This window comes from Trichechus manatus, unplaced genomic scaffold (assembly GCF_000243295.1).
Source record: "Trichechus manatus latirostris isolate Lorelei unplaced genomic scaffold, TriManLat1.0 scaffold00106, whole genome shotgun sequence".
NCBI lineage: Eukaryota > Metazoa > Chordata > Mammalia > Sirenia > Trichechidae > Trichechus > Trichechus manatus.
In genome coordinates this window covers 7,170,970-7,191,653 of record NW_004444042.1, presented here as the reverse complement: position 1 = coordinate 7,191,653, position 20,684 = coordinate 7,170,970, and the positions used below count along the sequence as shown (strand labels likewise).

At 39.3% G+C, this 20,684-nt stretch overlaps 1 protein-coding gene across 1 annotated transcript in view; it reads right to left on the bottom strand.

Moving 5' to 3' along the window:
* CFAP70 (cilia and flagella associated protein 70) overlaps nt 1-20,684 on the bottom strand; it is a 136,198-nt gene that overhangs the window by 31,363 nt on the left and 84,151 nt on the right. The window contains 5 exon segments of the mRNA XM_004383233.2: nt 9,401-9,610; nt 9,806-9,921; nt 10,036-10,169; nt 17,094-17,219; nt 19,321-19,452. Of these exon segments, the coding sequence (XP_004383290.1) occupies nt 9,401-9,610; nt 9,806-9,921; nt 10,036-10,169; nt 17,094-17,219; nt 19,321-19,452 (718 nt within the window).

The following is a 20,684-nucleotide window of genomic DNA, read 5'->3' as shown; positions in this document are numbered from 1 at the left end:
ACTTCATCACCCTGAGACCAGAAGAACTAGATGATGCCCAGCTACCACCAATGACTGCCCTGACGGGGAACACAACAAAGAGCCCTGGATGGAGCAGAAGAAATGTGGGGTGCAGAACTCAAATTCTAGTAAGAAGAGCAGACTTAATTGGAAAAACCCTGGATAGCATGGCCCCTGGATTCTCTATCAGCCCAGAACAATATCCGAGGCCAACTCTTCAGACAGGGATTGAACTGGACTGTGGGACATAATGTGATACTTGTAAGGAGTGTGCCTCTTAGCTCAAGTAGATACAAGAGACTAAATGGGCAGTTTCTGTCCAGAAGTGAGATGGGAAGGCAGAGAGGGTTAGCAGCTGGTTGAATGGACATGGGGAATCGGGTGGAAAGGAGGAGTGGGCTGTCACAGTATGGGGAGAGCTGTTAGGGTCACATAACAATGTATGTACAAATTTATGTATGGGAAAAATAAATAAAACAAACGAACAAAATAATAAAGACTGCAAGCTGAAGTGACAGCATAGTCTCTGTCATGATGGCCCCCAGTGCAGCCTTGCTGCTAGCCCAAGTCATAATAATGTCAAACAGATATCTACTGTAAAAGTTACTTGCTAAACCAAGAATCTGGATGAGAAGATCAATATATTGTTAGACAAAATGAAGCTTCTAAAGGACTGGGATTCTATCATCTTATGTCAGAATTCAGAAATAATAAAAATCATATTGTGGTGGATTAATTACTTTTGTGTGTGGCCTTTCTAGCCATGGTCTTGTAACTCTCACCCAGGTGATTGTGTGATAGCATAATTGTGGCCTACCAATGAGATTGGTCAGTTTTGCCTTAAAAGAGAGCCAACTGCAGAACAGAGAGGAGGAATCTATTACCAATAAGGAAGGAGAGACCAGCAGCAGAGACCCAGCAGCATAACTGTGGCCTACCAATGAGACTGGTCAGTTTTGCCTTAAAAGAGAGCCAACTGCAGAGCAGAGAGGAGGATCTACTACCAATAAGGAAGGAGAGAACAGCAGTAGAGACCCAGCAGCAGAGACCTGTCAGAAGGAGATGGCACTGTGGGCTTCCTTGCCCATGGAGAGAGAAAGCTGAGTGCCTCTGGGCAGAGACTGAGGGCCAGGGAGAGGCGTGCCAGCAAGCATGGCTTGGGAGAGTCTATCCTGATGGAAGAACTGTATCCTGAGTATTCTTGAGCCTGAATTGTAACTGTTACTTCCCTAATAAACCAATAAACCTCGTAATTGTCAGTATGGTCTGTGAGTTGTGTGTGGCCATTGCAATGAATTATTGAACCTAGTAGAGAGTGCTGTGGGAGGGATGCTTGATGTCAGAATTAGTAAAGATGGCAGAGAGAGGAGGCACGTCTGACCTCTGCTTCATGGGAATAAGCCTTGGCTCTTGATCTTGACTCTCCTTTCCCTTTGTGAAGTAGGAGGAGGTCAGACTCTGTCCTCAAGCCATTTTTACACATATATACAGCTACATTTGAGGATGACTATATGCCAGGTATTGTGCTAAGGACTTTAATGTATAATCTCATTTATTTCTCACAACATTATGAGATATTATTATGCTTCTTTTAAAAAAGTGAATCACAGAGAAGTTAATTTGCTCAAGCTCTTGAACATGCTTCTCAGATAAACAAATGTTTGATGAATAAAATAAAAAGTAATGTCAGGCAGGAAATACTAAGTGCCAGCTGGCTCCAAATCCATAGGGGTCCCTCTCAACTGGGGTAGAAGATTTGACTTTGAGAAATAGGTAGAATTGAGACAGGTAGAGAGGTAGGGGCATTCAAGGCTGGGGACATGTCATTGGCAAAAGCATGGAAGTAGTGAGCTGATTATTTTAAAGGGTATTGAGAATTACATAGAGAAAATCAAGAGGAAGGTAGGTTGGGGCCAGACTGTATTTGTAATTGAATGCTAGAGGTTTCCTCATATAAGCAAGCAGAGAAAGGTAGGTCTGCTGAGGGAATCTGGAGGAGACAAATTAGGCAATGAAAGTGGCATTACAGGAGAATTATCTAGCAGTGCTATGTAGCAAGGAGAGAGAAAATTATGGATGCGACAGAGGTGTCTGTTAGAAGGTTGCTACAGCAGTCTGGATATTTGGTAATGGAGAGTAATGGAAATCTAAAGTGAAGACACAAGGAGCATTTTGAAAGAGAACCAAATGGTCTTGGGAACTAACCTGACAGAGGGGTGTGGGAAAGCTCGATCCAGAAAGGAAGATGAAGCAGACATGACTCTGAGTTGATAAGTTTGGGTGCCTAATATGATGTGAGTCAATTCGGGAGGTGAGGAGTTTACTAGTGGGAAATTCCAGCCACTGGTTTCTGGAGGATGTCAGAGTTAAAGACAGAAAGTCTGAGAGCTGTCAGCAGTGAAAATAGAAACTGTGAAGGTAGGGGAGCTCTTAGAAAATAAGGCTGGATTATGGGGAAGTGATTACACTTAGTGAGTATGACTAGAAAAAGAAGCTAGCAAAGGAAACCAATGAGGTCAGAGATGTAGGAGGCCATTCAGCCTGGGTTTTAGGAAGCATAAAAACTGCAGACTGTAACTGCTGACCTTAATGAAAAACAATTTTTTTAAATTCAACTTCTTTGAGGTATACATATAATTAAGTGTTCCTTTTTAAGTGTATAGTTCAGTAAGCTTTAACAAACGTTCACATTCATGTACTCACTATCACAATCAAGATACAAAACATTCCTAGTACCCCATAAACCTCCCTCTGCTTCTTTGCGGTTAATTCCTCAACTCCCAGCTCTTCCCAAACGCTGATCTGCTGTCAGTATAGACTAGTTTTGCCTTTTCTAGAATTTCATTAAAATGGAGTCATAGAAAATGTACTCTTGGAAAGGAGGAGTGTGCTGTCACCGTATAGGGAGAGCAACTAGGGTACATAACAAAGTATGTATAAATTTTTGTATGAAAGACTAACTTGAATTCTAAACTTTCACTTAAAGTACAACAATAAAATAAAAAAAGAAAATGTACTCTTTTGCATCTGGCTTATTCACTTAGCATAGTATTTTCAGATTCATCCATGTTGTTGTGTGTATTAGTAGATCCTTTTTAATGCTGACTGGTTTTCGACTGTGTGACTATATGAAAATTTGTTATCCATTCACCTATTAATGGATATGTGGGTTGTTTCTAGTTTTTGCCCATTATAAATACAGCTGCTATGAACATCTGTGTACAAATCTTTGTGAAGATATATGTTTTCATTCCTCTCAGGTAAATACTTAGGAGTGAAACTGCTGGTACATGTATGTTTAAATACAAAAAACTGCCAAACTGTTTTCAAAAGTGTTATACCATTTTGCATTTCCATCAGCAATATATGAGTTCCAGTAACTCCACATCCTTGACATGACTTGGTATTATCAATCTTTTTAATTTTAGCTCTTCTAGTGGTATATTCCACCATCCATCAGTTTGTTATACTGTGGTCGCTAGTGTGTTGCTATGGTGCTGGAAGCTATGCCATCAGTATTTCAAATACCAAAAGGGTCACCTACAGTGGACAGGTTTCAGCAGAGCTTCCAGACTAAGAAAGACTAGAAAGAAAAGCCCTGTGAACTACTTCCAAAAATTAGCCAATGAAAGCTTATGGATCACAACAGAATATTGTTCGATACAGTGCTGAAGTTGAGCCCCTTAGGTTGAAAGGCACTCAGAATACACAGTGGCCACAACAATGGACTTGAGCATACCAACAATCGTGACAATGATGCAGGTCCATGCAAAATTTCATTCTATTGCACCTGGAGTTACCATGAGTCAGAGCTAACTCAATGGCAACTAACAACAACAGTGGTAAACTACATTAATTTTCCAAAGGGAAACCAATCTTACAACCTACTTGTATATATCATTTTTATCTATGTTGCTAGAATCCATTGGCTAATATTTGTTAAGAATTTTCATGTGTAGGTTCATGAGCAAATAATCTGAGAAGCTGAAGGATTCTAGGAAGACTCATTAACAACCTGAGATATGCAGATAACACCACCTCGCTTGCTGAAAGCGAAGAGGACTTGAAGCATTTACTGATGAAGATCAAAGACTACAGCCTTCAGTATGAACTACACCTCAACATAAAGAAAAAAAAAATCCTCACAACTGGACCAATAAGCAACATTATGATAAATGGAGAAAAGACTGAAGTTGTCAAGGATTTCATTTTACTTGGATCCACAATCAAAGCCCATGGAAGCAGCAGTCAAGAAATCAAAAGACACATTGCACTGGGCAAATCTGCTGCAAAAGACCTCTTTTTAAAGTGTTAAAAAGCAAAGATGTCACTTTGAGGACTAAGGTGCACCTGACCCAAGCCATAGTAGTGAAAGCTGGACAATGAATAAGAAAGATCGAAGAACTGGTGCCTTCAAATTATGGTGCTGGCGAAGAATACTGAAAATGCCATGGACCGCCAGAAGAATGAACAAACTTCTCTTGAAAGAAGTACAGCCAGAATGCTTCTTAGAAGGGAGGATGGCGAGACTTTGTCTCATATACTTTGGACATGTTATTAGGAGGGACCAGTCCCTGCAGAAGGACATCATGCTTGGTAAAGCAGAGGGTCAGCAAAAAAGAGGAAGACCTTTGTCTTAGTTATCAAGTGCTGCTATAACAGACATACCACAAGTGATGGCTTTAACAAACAGAAATTCAGTCTCTCACAGTCTAGGAGACTGGAAGTCTGAATTCAGGGCGCCAGCTCCAGGGGAAGGCTTTCTCTTTCTGTTGGTTCTGGGGGAAGGTCCTTGTTATCAATTTTCCCCTGGTCTAGGAGCTTCTTAGCACAGGGACCCCAGGTCCAAAGGACGTGTTCCACTCCTGGTGCCTCTTTCTTGGTAGCATGAGGTCCCCATCTCTCTGCTCACTTCTCTCTCCTTTTACCTCTTATAAAATAAAAGGTGATACAGGCCACACCCCCGAGTTCCTCCCCTTAAATCTGATCAGAGATGTAACTTGAGTAAGAGTGTTGCATCCCACCCTAATCCTCTTTAACATAACCTGTTCTTGCCTCATTAACCACTGGCAGAGAATAGGATTTACAACACATAGAAAAATTACATCAAATCACAAAATGGAGGACAACCACACAATACTGGGAATCATGGCCTAGCTGAGTTGACACGTATTTGGGGGGGACACAATTCAATCCATGACAACTCCCAAATAGATGGATGGACACAGGGGCTGCAAAAATAGGCTCAAACATAGCAACGACAGCGAGGATAGCACAGACCATGTAGTGTTTTGTTCTGTCGTACATAGGGTTATTAGGAGTCCAAACCGACTCAATGACGCCTAACAACAGGTTCATGAGTGTTATTGGTATTATTCTTCTTGGATGACTGTGCCTGGTTTTGGTATCAGGGTGACATTTCTTAAAATATAAGTTGGGAAATGGTCCCTCCTCCTCTATTTTCTGATAGCGTGTGGTAGAATTGGTATCATTTCTTCCTTAAATGTTTGATAGAATTCACCAGCAAAGCCTTTTGGGTCTGGAGTTTTCTTTGTGAGGTTTTTAATTTCATGTTTAACTTCCTTAGAAGATATATTTTCTCTTTCTTCCTAAGTTTTGTTAGTTTCTGTGTTTCAAGAAATTTACCCATTTCATATAAGTTGTTGAATTTATTGGCTTTTTTCTTCTTTTTTATTGTGTTTTAGAAGGTTTATAGAGCAAATTAGTTTCTCATTAAACAATTAATACACATAGTTTTGTGACATTGGTTGCCAACCCCACGACATGTCAACACTCTCCCCTTCTTGACCTTGGGTTCCCCATTATCAGCTTTCCTATCCCCTCCTGCCTTCTCATCCTTGCTCCTGAGCTGGTGTACCCATTAAGTCTGATTTTGTTTTATGGGCCTGTCTAATCCTTGGCTGAAGGGTGAAACTCAGGAGTGACTTCAGTACTGAGTTAAAAGGGTATCTGGGGGCCATACTCTCAGGGTTTCTCCAGTCTCTGTCAGACCAGTAAGTCTGGTCTTTTTCTGTGAGTTAGAATTTTGTTCTACATTTTTCCCCAGCTCTGTCTGGGACCTTCTATTGTGATCCATGTCAGTAGTGGTAGCTGGGTACCATCTAGTTCTGCTGAGCTCAGTCTGGTGGAGGCTGTGGAAGTTGTGGTCCATTAGTCCTTTGGACTAATCTCTCCCTTGTGTCTTTGGTTTTCTTCATTCTCCCTTGCTCCAGATGGGGTGCAACCAGTGGAATATCTTAGATGGTGTCTCAGTCATCTAGTGCTCTAACTGAGATACCACGAGTGGATGGATTTAGCAAACAGAAGTTTTTTCTCTCACAGTACAGTAGGCTACAAGTCCAAATTCAGGGCATCAGCTCCAGGGGAATGCTTTCTCCATTGGCTCTGGAGGAAAGTCCATGTCATCAGTCTTCCTTTGGTCTACGAGCTTCTCTGCGCAGGAACCTTAGGTCCAAAGGGCACGCTCTGCTCCCGGCACTACTTTCTTGGTGGTATGAGGTTCCCATGTATCTCTGCTCCCTTCTCTCTTTTATATCTCAGAAGAGATTGCATTAAGACACTAATCTTGTCAACCTCATCAGTATAAACTCATCACAGTGATAGAATTTACAACACATGGGGAGATCACATATAATCTCATCATAGTGGTACAGTTTACAACACATAAGGAAATCACATCAGATAACACAATCATACAATACTGGGAATCATGACCCAGCCACGTTGCTACACACATTTTTTGGGGGACACAATTCAATCCATGACAGATGGCCACTCACAATCTTTTAAGACCTGTGATGGTTAAGATTGTGTGTCAACTCGGCTGGGCCATGATTCTCCATGTTTTAATGTAATCACTCCCATGATTGAATATACTGTGAGTAGCCAATCAGATGAAAGGGAGTCTCCTTGGGGGTGTGGCCCACATCTGTATATAAGCAGACGTTCTGGTTTTCTGCTCTCGCTGGATCCTGCAGCTGCTTCCTGTCATCTGATCTCCCGTTCTTGGGACTTGAGCTATCAGCTTATCTGCCGAACCTGGGATTCGTCGATCTGCACAGCCTATGAGTGGGAGCCCTGCTCTCCGACCTTCCGATCTTGGGCTTGCCAGCTTCTGCAGCTGTGTGACTTGGGAGAGGCCTCTACCCTGATCCACGGACTTGGGACATTCTAGCCTCTACAATCACGTGAGCTGTTTCCTTGATATAATCTCTCTCTCTATATATATTTATACACTTTACTGGTTTTGCTTCTCTAGAGAACCCAGCCTAAGACAAGACCCTAGCCACCACTCCCCAAAGTAGGATGTAGAACATTTGCTTTATAAACTATGTTAGACCAACTGAGCTAGATGTCCCCTGAGACCATGGTCCCCAGCCCTCAGCCTAGCAATTTGGTCCCTCAGGGATTTTGGATGTGTCTATGAGGGTTCCATGACCTTGCTTTGGTCAAGTTGTGCTGACTTCTCCAGTATCGTGCACTGTCTTACCCTTCACCAAAGATATCACTTATCTATTGTCTATTTAGTGTTTTTTCACCTCCATTCCTCCCTTCCGTCATAACCATCAAAGATTGTTCCTTTCTGTGTGTAAACCTTTTCATGAGTTTTTATAATAGTGGTCTCATACAGTATTTGTCCTTTTGTGATTATTTCACTCAGCATAATGCCCTCCAGATTCATCCATGTTGTGAGATGTTTCACAGATTCATGATTGTTCTTTATCGTTACGTAGTATTCCATCGTGTGTACAATAGTTTATCCATTCATCTGTAGATGGGCACTTAGGTTGCTACCATCTTTTTCGCTATTGTGAATAACGCTGCAATGAACATGGATGTGCATATGTCTATTTGTGTGACAGCTCTTATTTCTCTAGGATATATTCCTAGGAGTGCGATAGCTGGATGGTATGGTATTTCTATTTCTACCTTTTTAAGGAAGCACCATATTGTTTTCCAAAATGGTTGCACCATTTTTCATTCCCATCAGCAGTGCATAAGAGTTCCAATCTCCCTGCAGCCTCTCCAACATTTTTTATTTTCTATTTTTTTGATTCGTGCCAGTAATGCTGAGGTGAGATGGTATCTCTTTGCAGTGAATTTATTGGCATTTTGTTCCTAATTTCTCCTCATTATCATTTTAATGGCTGTAAGATTTGCAGTTGTGTCCCCTCTTTCACTCTTAATTTTGGTAGTATGTGTTGTCTTTTTTTAAGATCAGATTTATCAATTTGATTGATCTTTTCAAAGAATTAGCTATTGGTCTCATTGATTCTATTTTTGTCTGTTTTCAAATTCTACTCTGATCTTTATCATTTCTTTCCTTCTACTTTAGGTTTAATTTGTTCTTTTTATAGCTTCCTAACACAGACGCTTATATCATTTGATTTTAGATCTTTTCTGTTTTGTAATATAAGCATTTAAAGCTGTAAGTTTCCCTCTATGCATTGATTTAGCTCATCTCACAAATTTTTATTTGTTGTGTTTTCATTATCATCCTGTTCAAATGACTGTAATTTCCTTTTTGATTTCTTCTTTGACCTATGGGTTATTTAGAAGTGTATTATTTGATTTCCAAATATTTAAGGTTTTCCTATATATCCAGTGTAAGCCGTCAAATGTTTAAAAACTGGCTCTTCTAGGATGTGTGTGCAGCCTGGTTTGTAGTGTTTGCTGATTTCCATGGTGTTAACTCCTTAAATATAGTCAATTTGGATATGCATATATTCATTATCTTGATTGTGGGGATGCTTTCATGGGTGTGTACATATGCCAAAAGTTAATAAATTGTGTATGTTAAATATGTGCAGTTTATTGAATGTCAGTTATACTCAGTAAAGCTGTTAAAAATGTATGTACTCAAAATAACAATGCACGTACGCAAGAAACAAAACAAATAAAAACAAATATACGTTAAAATACATTACAATGATTAATTTCCTAAAGTGGAGGAAAGGAGAGTAGCATTGAAGTACAGGGGAAAAAAGGAAGCTCATAAACAGATAAATAAATTTAAGTTCACAAGAGTAGGACCTCACATGGTGGAAAGGAGAGTGAGGGGAGAAAGAAATGTAGTGTGCTGGAATGATACCCCTTTTCAGGGGTAAATATATTTCAATAAGGACTTACGGAGACAGAATATTTTGTAAGATTAAAAAAACTGATCTTAATAGTAGAAGAAGCTTCAGGCCTCCAGCCATATGAATGAGGAAATATTTAGAAGTAAGGAGTCTTTCCTGGTATCCCTGAAACAACTCAAAACTCCACCTACTCATTCATTTAACAAATATTTACTGAATGCCTAGTATACGCCAGCTCCTATTCATAAGCCCAGTAATATTGCCAACAGCCATTCATCATCTCCATTCCCTGGCCCTACCTGCTGGGGGTTCCACCTTGATTGCTATCGCAGAAGAACCATTAGTCATTCCCAAAGGGTCTAAACTGGATTCCATCTTCCTGCCTTCTTCAAGGTACTCTAGAGTACCAGTGCTTTTCTGCTTCGTTATTCGAGTCTGAAGCTGTTTGAAGGCTTCATGAAATGCCATTTCCATTCGAATATCATTGTTTTGAATTTCATAGTACAAACCTGAAAAAAGTAAGATGCTGAAATAAATGTGACTAATTTTCCACCATCACATACTGAAGAATTACAACACTTCCTTATTCTTCCCACATTTTTACCAAAGTTCAAGAACTACGTGATGAGCCACTAAAGAACAGAAAAAGAAAGAGAATCTTATAAAGGAAGAAAATACATTCAGATCACAGGAAAATACCATACCAAGTAAAGTCCAGGCCACAACGTTGGTTGGTTCCAAGCAAGTGGCATCCTCAAAGAAAATTTCTGCCTGCTCATAGTTCTCCATCAGGACAGCCAGGACACCACAGAGCAGCAAGCTGAGAAGAGACCACAAAGGGTAACAACATTGTTCCATGTCAGTCAGAGAACCAAGACAATTTCATGTAGAAGCATCTGCTCCCACTCATTCCTCATCTCCTTTCCACCCATACCTGCGGATATGATTCTGGTTCAGGGAGAGGGCTTTCCGAAAACACTCCTGTGCTTTGATGTTGTCCTCAGTTAGGAGGCAGAAGGCACCATAGTCCAACCAGTGCTCCAAGTTCTGGGGCTCACGGACCAACCTCTAGGCATAGGAAGCATCAGGAAAGCTAAGGTTATCATAATACTATGTCATATTTTTTATGTACATAACATCATACAGTAAGCACTCCATAAATATTGTAAGCTTTTGAATGCAGAGACCAGGACTTCTGTTTTGCTTACCACTGAATCCCAAATGCCTAGCATAGTCAGTATTCTGGCTTATAGTAGATGGTCAATAAATATTTGTTGAATTAATTTGAAAATTGAATCCTCAAGATATTTCTTCCTTGTGTCAGTCTTCTGACTGCCCTAAGCTCATCTAATACCTTAGGAGTCTACAGATTCATTTCATGGTATATAAATCATATACCATAATCTTGAAATGGCAAATATAAGGTTATCTACAAATCTATTTTTTTAAAGTGCCTCCTAATGAATGAAATAATCCTTCACATTTGCTATACATAGAATCAAAGAATTTATTTAAATGAAATGTGATTGTGGTAAGAGATACACACACACATCCACCCGTGACAATTTTTAAGTGCACACTTCAGTGACATTAATTACATTCACTATGTTGTGCAACCATCACCACTATCCATTTCCAAATGTTTTTCATCACCCTAATCAGAAACTCTGTATCTCTTAAGCAGTAACTCCCCATTTTCCCTTTGCCCCAGCCCTTGGTAACCATTAATAAACTTCTGCCTCTACGATTTGCCTATTCTAGATATTTTATATGTAAGATCATACAATGTTTTTCATTTTAAGCCTGACTAATTTCACTGAACCTAATGTTTTCAAGGTTCATCCATGTAATAGCACATATCAGAACTTCCTTTCTCTTTGTGGCTGAATAATATTCCATGAGTATGGATATACTACATTTTGTTTATCCATTCATCTGTTGATGTACACTTGGGTTGTTTCCATCTTTTGGTTATTGTGAATAATGCTTCAATGAGTAAGGATTTTTAAAAAGACCAAGGCAATAGCAATTTATTTATACAGACTGATGCTGTGAACTGGCTGTATTCTAAATGCTCCTCTGTCAATTAATTTAGAATTTGGAGCATTTTTCCTCTTGAAAAAATTATAAATGTGGAAATATACTCAACATCATTAGTCATTAAGGAACTACAAATCAAAACCACAATGATGTTCACACCCACTAGAATGGCTATAATCAAAAAGACAATAACAAGTGTTGGAGAGGATATGAAGAAACTGGCTACAAAACACTACTGTAAGAAGCCAAAAGAGACCTACATAAGTGGAAAAACATACCATGCTCATGGTTAGGAAGACTCAACATTGTAAAAATGTCCATTCTACCCAAAGCAATCTACAAATACAATGCAATTCCGATCCAAATACCAACAGCATTCTTTAATGAGATGGAAAAACTAATCATTAACTTTATCTGGAAAGGAAAGAGGCCCCGGATAAGTAAAGCATTATTGAAGAAGAGCAAAGTAGGAGGCCTCACACTACCTAACCTCAGAACCTACTATATAGCCACGGCAGTCAAAATAGCCTGGTACTGGTACAATGACAGACACATCCATCAATGGAACAGAATCCAGAACCCAGATGTAAATCTATTCACCTACAGCCACCTGATCTTTGATAAAGGCTCTAAGTCCATTAAATGCAGGAAAAGACAATCTTTTTAACAAATGGTGCTGGCAAAACTGGACGTCCATCTGTAAAAAAATGAAACAGGACCCCTACCTCACACCATACACAAAATCCAATTAAAATGGATCAAAGACCTATACAAAAAACCCAAAACTATAAAGATCAGGAAGAAAAAACAGAGTCAATGCTAGGGGCCCTAACATATGGCATAAATAGGATACAAATCATAACTAACAATATACAAACTGTCATGGATTGAATTGTGTCCCCCCAAAATATCTGTCAACTTGGCTGGGTCATGATTCTCAATACTATATGAATGTGTAATCTGATGTGATTTCCTTATGTGTTGTAAACTCTATCACTATGATGAGGTTATATGTGATCTCCTTATGTGTTGTAAATTCTATCACTGTGATGAGGTTATACTGATGAGGTTTACAAGATTAGATAATGTCTTAATCCAATCTCTTCTGAGATATAAAAGACAGAAGCTAGTAGAGACACATGGGAACCTCATACCACCAAGAAAGTGGGGCTGGGAGCAGAGCGCATCCTTTGGACCGGAGGTTCCTGTGCAGAGAAGCTCCCAGACAAAAGGAAGACCAATGCATCACAAGGAACTTTCTCCAGAGGCAACAGAGAGAGAAAGCCTTCCCCTGGAGCTGATGCCTTGAATTTGGACTTGTAGCCTACTGGACTGTGAGAGAGTAAACTTCTCTTTGTTAAAGCCATCCACTCATGGTATTTCTGTTGAAGCAGCACTAGACAACTAAGACACAAACATCAGAAGATAAGTTAGATAACTGGGGTCTTCTAAAAATTAAACACTTAAGCTCATCAAAAGACTTCACCAAAGGACTAAAAAGGGAACCGAGAGACTAGGAAAAACTTTTGGGACATATCAAACAAAGGTCGAATATCTAAAATCTACAGGAAAATCCAATACCTCTACAACAAGAAGACGAATACTCCAATTAAAAAAGGGCAAACGAAATGAACAGACACCTCACCAAAGAAGACATTCAAATGGCCAACAGACACATGAGGAAATGCTCTCTGTCACTAGCCATTAGAGAAATGCAAATCAAAACTATAATGAGATACCACCTCACCCCAACATTACTGGCATGGATAGAAAAAAAAAAAACCAACAGAAAATAACAAATGTTGGAGAGGTTGTGGCGAACTCTTGCACTGCTCTTGGGAACGCAAAATGTACAACCATTGTGGAAAACAATATGGCGCTTCCTTAAAAAACTAGAAATAGAAATACCGTATGATCCAGCAATCCCACTTCTAGGAATATATGCTAGATAAATAAGAGCTATCGCATGAACAGACACATGCACACCCATGTTCACCGCAGCATTATTTATAACAGCAAAAAGATGGAAACAACCTAAGTGCCCATCAACAGATGAATGAATACAAAACTACTGTAAGTATACACAATGGAATATTACACAACAATAAAGAACAATCAGGAATCTGTGAAACATGGATGAATCTGGAGGGAATTATGCTGAGTGAAATAAGTCAATCACTAAAGGACAAATACTGTATGAGATCACCACTATAAAAACTCATGAAAAGGTTTACACACAGAAAAAAACAATCTTTGATGGTTAGGAGGGAAGGGAGGGGTGGGGAGGGAAAAACACTAACCAGACAGTAGGTAAGTGGTAACTTTGGTAAAAGGTAAGACAGTATAGGGGGAAGTCAGCACAACTTGACGAAGGCAAAGTCATAGAAGCTTCACAGACACATTCAAACACTCTAAGGGACCAAGTTACTGGTCTGAGGGCTGGGGACATCTAGCTCAATTGGCATAACTTATTTATAAAGAAAATGTTTTACATCTGACTGTGGTGAGCAGTGTCTGGGGTCTTAAAAGTCTGCGAGTGGCCATCTAAGATACATCTACTGGTCCCATCCCGGCTGTAGCAAAGGAGAATGAAGAAAACCAAAGACACAAGGAAAAGATCACTCCAAAGGACCAATGGACCACAACTACCACACTTCCACCAGACTGAGCCCAGAACAACTAGATGGTGCCCGGCTACCACCACCAACTTCTCTGAAAGGGATCACAATAGAGGGTCCTGGACAGAGCTGGAGAAAAATGTAGAACAAAATTCAAATTCACAAAAAAGACCAGACTTGCCGGTCTGATAGAGACTGGAGAAACCCTGAAAGTATGGCCCCTGGACACCGTTTCAACTCAGTACTGACATCACTTCCGATGTTCACCCTTCAGCCAAAGATTAGACAGGTCTATAAGGCAAATGCTATGAGTTGGAATCAACTCGATGGCAATGGGTTTGTTTTCTGAATAGGGCAAACAATAACAAACGTGAGGAATGTGCTTTGTAGTTCAATCATGTATACAAGACTAAATAGGTACAACAGCCCAAAAGCAAAGACCATAAGGTCGGAAGGGACAGGAAAACCAGATGAATGGAAACAGCAAACCTGGGGTAGATAACGGGAAAGTGTTGACACGTGGCAACCAATGCCACAAAATAATTTGTGTATTAATTGTTTAATGAGAAACTAATTTGCTCTGTAAACTTACACTTAAAGCACAATTTAAAAAAAAAAGAAATTGGAACACTTATACATTGCTGGTGGGAATGTAAAATGGCACAGCCACTTTGTAAAACAATTTGGCAGTTCCTCAAAAGTTAAGCATAGAGTTACCATATGACCAACAATTCCATTCCTAGGTATCTACTCAAGAGAAATGAAAACATATGTCCACACAAAAACTTATCTACCTTATACATGAATGTTCATAGCATCATTATTTATAATACCCAAAAAGTAGAAACAACTCAAGGACCCATCAACAGATGAATGGATAAACAAAATGTAGTATGTCCATACAATGGAATATTATTCAGACACAAAAAGGAACGAAGTACTGGTACATGCTATAACATGAAAGAACCTGAAAAACATTTTGTAAAGTGGATGAAGCCAGATACAAATATCATTGTACACTTTACGTGGGGGAACACATGGCACATGAATTATATATCAATAAAGCTGCTAAAATTATAAATAGAGGCAAATTCTCAGACCATTTTTCATATAAGTTTAGTTTGCCTATGATACATGTGATAGGCAGTACTAATAGAACTAGAAAACCCAACTGTCATTCATAACACATTCTGGGGGCTCAGTAAATGTTTGCTAAATTTGTTAAACACAGGTTTTATTTTATAAATTATTTCCAGTATACTTTTTTTTCGGTAAACAGTTCTATGAACATAGCTATCCCATTAACGTATGTATAGATTCATGTTACCACCACCACAATCAATATACAAAACCGTTCCATCACCCAAAAAAATTCCCTTGCACTTGCCCGTTATAGTTATCTCCTCCCCCTATCTATAACCCCTGACAGCCACTGACCTGCTCTCCACCATTATCGTTTTGCTTTCTTGAGAATGTCATATAAACAGAATCTTAAAGTATATAACCTTTTGACACTGGTTTCTTTCATTCAGCATAATGCCTTTGAGATTCATCCAAGTTGCTGAGTATATTAATAGTTCATTTCTTTTTATTGCTATCTAGTATTCCATTATATGGACATAGCATAGTTTGTTTATCCATTCACCCACTGACAGACATTCGGGTTGCTTCTGATTTGGGTAATTATGAATAGGGATGCTATCGACATTTGTGTACATGTATTTGTATAAAGATAAGATTTCATTTCTTTAGAAGTGGGATTGCTGGGTCATATGATAAATATATAAAAAACTGTCAAATCATTTTCCAGAGAGGCTGTATCATTTTGCATTCCCATCAGCAATGTATGAGGGTTCCAGTTGCTCCATATTCTCACCAAGACTTGCTATTGTCAACATTTTTCATTTTAATAAGTAGCATCTCATTGTGGTTATAATTTGCATTTCCCTAATGGTTTATGATGTTGAATACCTTTTCATGTGCTTATTTACCATCCTGATGTCCTCCTGAGTGAAGGGTCAATTCAAATTCTTTTTTTTAAATATAATTTTATTTATATTGTTGTTGTTGTTGAGAATATACACAGCAAAACACACACCAATTCAACAGTTTCTATATGTACTGTTTAGTGACATTGATTACATTCTTCAAGTTGTGTAACCATTCTCACCCTCCTTTTCTGAGTTGTTCCTCACCAATTAACACAAATTCACTGCCCCCTAAGATTCCTGTCCAATATTTTGAGTTGCTTTTGTCAATTTGACCCCATAGAGATAGTTCTTAAAAGAGCATAATGCTCAAGGCAGACATTTTTTACTAGTTAAGCTAAGCTATTGTTTGGTTTTAAGAGGACTTCAGGAGATATTTCTGGTTTAAGGTTTAAAGATTATCTCAGGGCAATAGTTTCAGGGTTTCATCCAAACTCATGACTCCAGGATGTCTGGAGTCCATGAGAATTTGAAATTCTGTTCTGCATTTTCACCCTTTTGATCAAGATTCTTCTATGGAATCTTTGATCAAAATGTTCAGTAATGGTAGCTGAGCACCAACCAGTTCTGGTCTCATGGCAAAGGAGGTAGTTGTTCACAGAGGCAATTAGCCACACATTCTGCCTCCTCCTCCTATTACTGACTCTCCTTCTTCCTCTGTTATTACAGGTGAATAGGGACCACCTGTTAGGTGTTGTATGGCCACTTGCAAGCTTTTAACATACTACACATCGAACTAGGTGGTAGAACAGAGGCACTAAACATGTTAAGCCAATTATCTGTTTAAATTCCTTATCCATTTTTTAACTGGGTTGTTTGTTTTCTTATTGTTGAATTTTGAGAGCTCTTTATATTCTGGTTACAAATCCTTTGCTGGATATATGTTCTGCAAATTTTTTTCCTAGTTTGTAGCTTTTCTTTTCTTTCCCCTAACTATCTTTAAATGAGCAAAAGTTTTTAATTTTGATGGAGTCCCATTTATTAAATTTTTCTTTTATGGATCATGCCTTTCATATCATATCTAAGAACTCTCTGCCTAACCTCAGGTCACAAAGAATTTTCTCCTGTTTTCTTCTAAATTTTTAAATAGTTTTATGTTTTACATTTAGATCTATGATTCATTTTTAGTTAAGTCAGGTTTTAGGTTGAGGTTAATTTTTTTTCATATGGATGAAAATCAAATGGCCATATTTGTGTGGGTCTATTTCTGGACTCTATCTGGTTTTTTGATCTACATGTCTGCCATTTAGCCCATCAGGTTTGATTTTAAACAGTGTAAGACTATAATTTATTATACCCATGTTGCACAAATAAAAGTAACAGTCACTGGGAAGATATTTAATTACCTCTTCATAATATCCTGCTGCCATTTCAAAATTCTCGTTGACTTCCGCTTCAAATGCAAACAGTCGGAGCTGTTCACTGCTTGTATAAATGGTTGAAACAGCACCTTGGATATCATCTGGCATGACCTTATCAACGTCAGAGATGTTAGGCAGACAAAATGAAGCAATTCAAGCAGAGAGTCTTTATAAGAATAGACTGCATATGAGACTAGTCATGGGGTCTAATACTATATTGAGGTCTCCTACAGTCTTGCCAATAGAGAAAGAGAGTGTGAGTGAACCAAGAGAGAAATACCAAGGGTGAAAGAGAATACCAACAGTCTGAGCTCATGAAAGTGAATAAAAAATTGCTTATGGATGAAACTGCTCTCCTCAACCAAGTCCTTAGGCAGGTCACTTCTGACCTCAAAAAGCTTCCTTCAACTAAACGGGCAGCTTCCATCTGGAGGTGAGATGAGAAGGCAGAGAGGATTAGGAGCTGGTTGAACAGACATGGAAAATCAGAGGTGGAAAGGAGAAGTGTGCTGTCACAGTATAGGGAGAGCAATTAGGGTCACACAACAATGTATGTAAAAATTTTTGTATAAGAGACTAACTTGAAATGTAAACTTTCACTTAAACTATAACAATAAACACAACAAAAAAAGCTTCCTTCACTGTCTTTAGTGAATACAACAAAAATATATTTTTCTAGGTGCCACAGCATGAAAAAGGTTGGCAAGCACTTGCTAGGGTCTTCAAACATCAAGAAACAGGAAACTAAGGGTAAAGTTTTGGAAGACAGCTATACACTCTGAGTGGGATACAGACTGACAGACCTTACAAAGGAGGCATTTTAGAAATAGCTAGAAAGGTGGGAGGAAAATCAGAAAAAAACTATATCCTATCCACCCAGATGGGAAAGCAGGTCTAGTGTCATTCGTAATCTCCTGGGTCAGAAGCTATGGCCAAGGGAGACCTCCCCTCAAAATCCTTTAATTAGAAGTAAAATTAGTATCAGTGACTTTAACAAGTACAGTTGCTAAGGAATGTGGAAAGTAAAGCCAAATTTGAGACGGGCCAAAGAAAGCTTCTGATGATTGATGAATGCCTCTGTTTTTTGTTCTTGTAGTTTCAATGACCTTGATCTCCAAATCCCTTCAGGAATACATTTCTATGCCCAAACGAGAAATACTATACCTTCAATCCTACTACCAGAACCCAAATTCCAAGCCTTAGCCTTTTTTGCCCCTTGTTGCTAGTTGCTGTCAAATTGGCTCCAACTCATGACAACCTTATGTATAACAGAATGAAAAATTGCCCAGTCCTGTGCTACCTTCATGATCATTGGTACCGTAAAACTGCTGACTTCACTGAAACTTTCACTTCCAACAGGCCCATCACTTACTAAACTGATCATGCTGGACCTCATGATTACCCCCACATACTACTTTCACCTAGCACACTCAAATCCCAGGTGTTCTTGTCCTTCTCATGCACCTGAGAACCCCTAAGTTAAAACAATCCTACAATCTGACTTCTTCCAGGAAGGCCAAATAAGGTGAAAGAAGAGATACTGGTGGCAGAGAAGAAAAACATCAGTGAAAGAAAAAGCAAACAGAATAGAGGCTTTAAGGAGGCACAGCTGATTAGAGACTACCAGGGGGACAAAAAGAGAGACTTTGATTTGTCATTGTATTCAAACGAACCACAAGTACATAAAAAATGAGTGAATGATGGCAAATGCAAGCTGTGCAAGTATAAACATAAGTGGTAGGACAGCAGAACACCAGTCATATTTTTTTAAAAAGCACACGTAAGTATCATTCTCAGTTAGGTATCATATCTGAAAACTCAGTTTTTCCTTGTTCTTACTGTCTGTGTTGAAGAAAACAGTAAGAATTGCACAGGTCCACAGAAGAAAGAGAATGATAATTTTTGTTTCTCAATTTACACAGCTGATTGTACCTATTTTTGACAATATCATCACATTTTTGACAGTTATGAAATGTATTTTTCTAGGAAGATGAAGAAGCATGCCCTCTTGTTTTCTCCAAAATTACCCTTGTCATTTAGACAGTATTTTATTCATCTTTGTGTTTTCAGTGCCTACCACAGAGCAGACGTCTCAATAAATGTTTGTTGAATGAAGAAATAAAAGAAGCAAGCAAGGAAGGAAGGAATCATCCAGAGGAGACCCTGACGCTTTATGGATAAAAGGAAGGGCTCTTAGTTCTCAGGCACCTACCTGGTTTAGGGCCACATGCATCTGATCCACCAAGAACACATACAGCTCGCTGATAAACGTCTGCAGCTCCTCCTGGCTTTCAAATGACGTTGTCTTCAAGTACTTCTCTCTCACAATCTTTACCACAGCATGCTGCAAGAGACACGGATCACCCATGTGATAATATAGTCTAGCACTATGCTAACAGCACAGTATGACTTGGACTTGGGCTTCTGATGTAAGGCTCATTGAAAATTCAGAAGGTGACTGATTTCTGCCTTTGTGACTGTTAGACTGTTGGCTCTCTGATTTTCTCCCAGTCAGCTTACTCTTTCTAACTTATTTCCTCGACTTCACCATTGTCACTAATAGGGACAATGTGGGATCCATATGGTGTGAAGAGAATCATAAATACAAAGAAAAACTTAGCATTTGTTGGTGTTGTTATGTGCCATTGAGTCAGTTTCAAATCATAGTGTCATGGATTGAACTGTGTACCCCAAAAAACGTGTGTAGCAACTTGGCTAGGTCATGATTCCCGGTACTGTATGATTGTGCAATCTGATGTGATTTCCTTATGTGTTGTAAACTCTACACTATGATGAGGTTATATGTGATCTCCTTATGTGCTGTACATTCTATCACTGTGATAAGGTTATGCTGATGAGGTTTACAAGATTAGATAGTGTCTTAATCCAATCTCTGTTGAGATATGAAGGAGAGAAGCGAGAAGACACATGGGAACCTCATACCACCAAAAAAGCAGGGCCGGGAGCAGAACGCATCCTTTGGACCTGAGGTTCCTGCGCAGAGAAGCTCCCAGACCAAAGGAAGATTGATGACACAGACCTTCCTCCAGAGCCGACGGAGAAAGCGATCCCCCTGGATCTGACGCCCTGAATTTGGACTTGTAGCCTACTGGACTGTGAGAGAATAAACTTCTCTTTGCTAAATCCATCCACTTGTGGTATTTCTGTTAGAACAGCACTAGATGACGAAAACACAGAGCGACTCTATGTACAGCACAACAAAACACTGCCTGGTCCTGTGCCAACCTCACAATGGTTGCTAAGCTTGAGGCCATCATTGCAGCCACTGTGTCAATCCATCTCGTTGAAAGTTTTCCTCTCTTTCGCTGACCCTCTACTTTACCAAGTATGATATTCTTCTCCAGGGACTGGTCCCTTCTGATAACGTGTCCCAACTATGTGAGACAAAGTCTCGCCATTCTTGCTTCTAATGAGCATTCTGGCTATACTTCTTCCAAGACAGATTTGTTCGTTCTTTTGGCAACTTGAACTTGCATAGCAGCAATTGATGGTCTGTTCTGCAGTCGGCCCCTGGCCTTGTTCTGACTGATAATATTGAGCTTTTCCATCATCTCT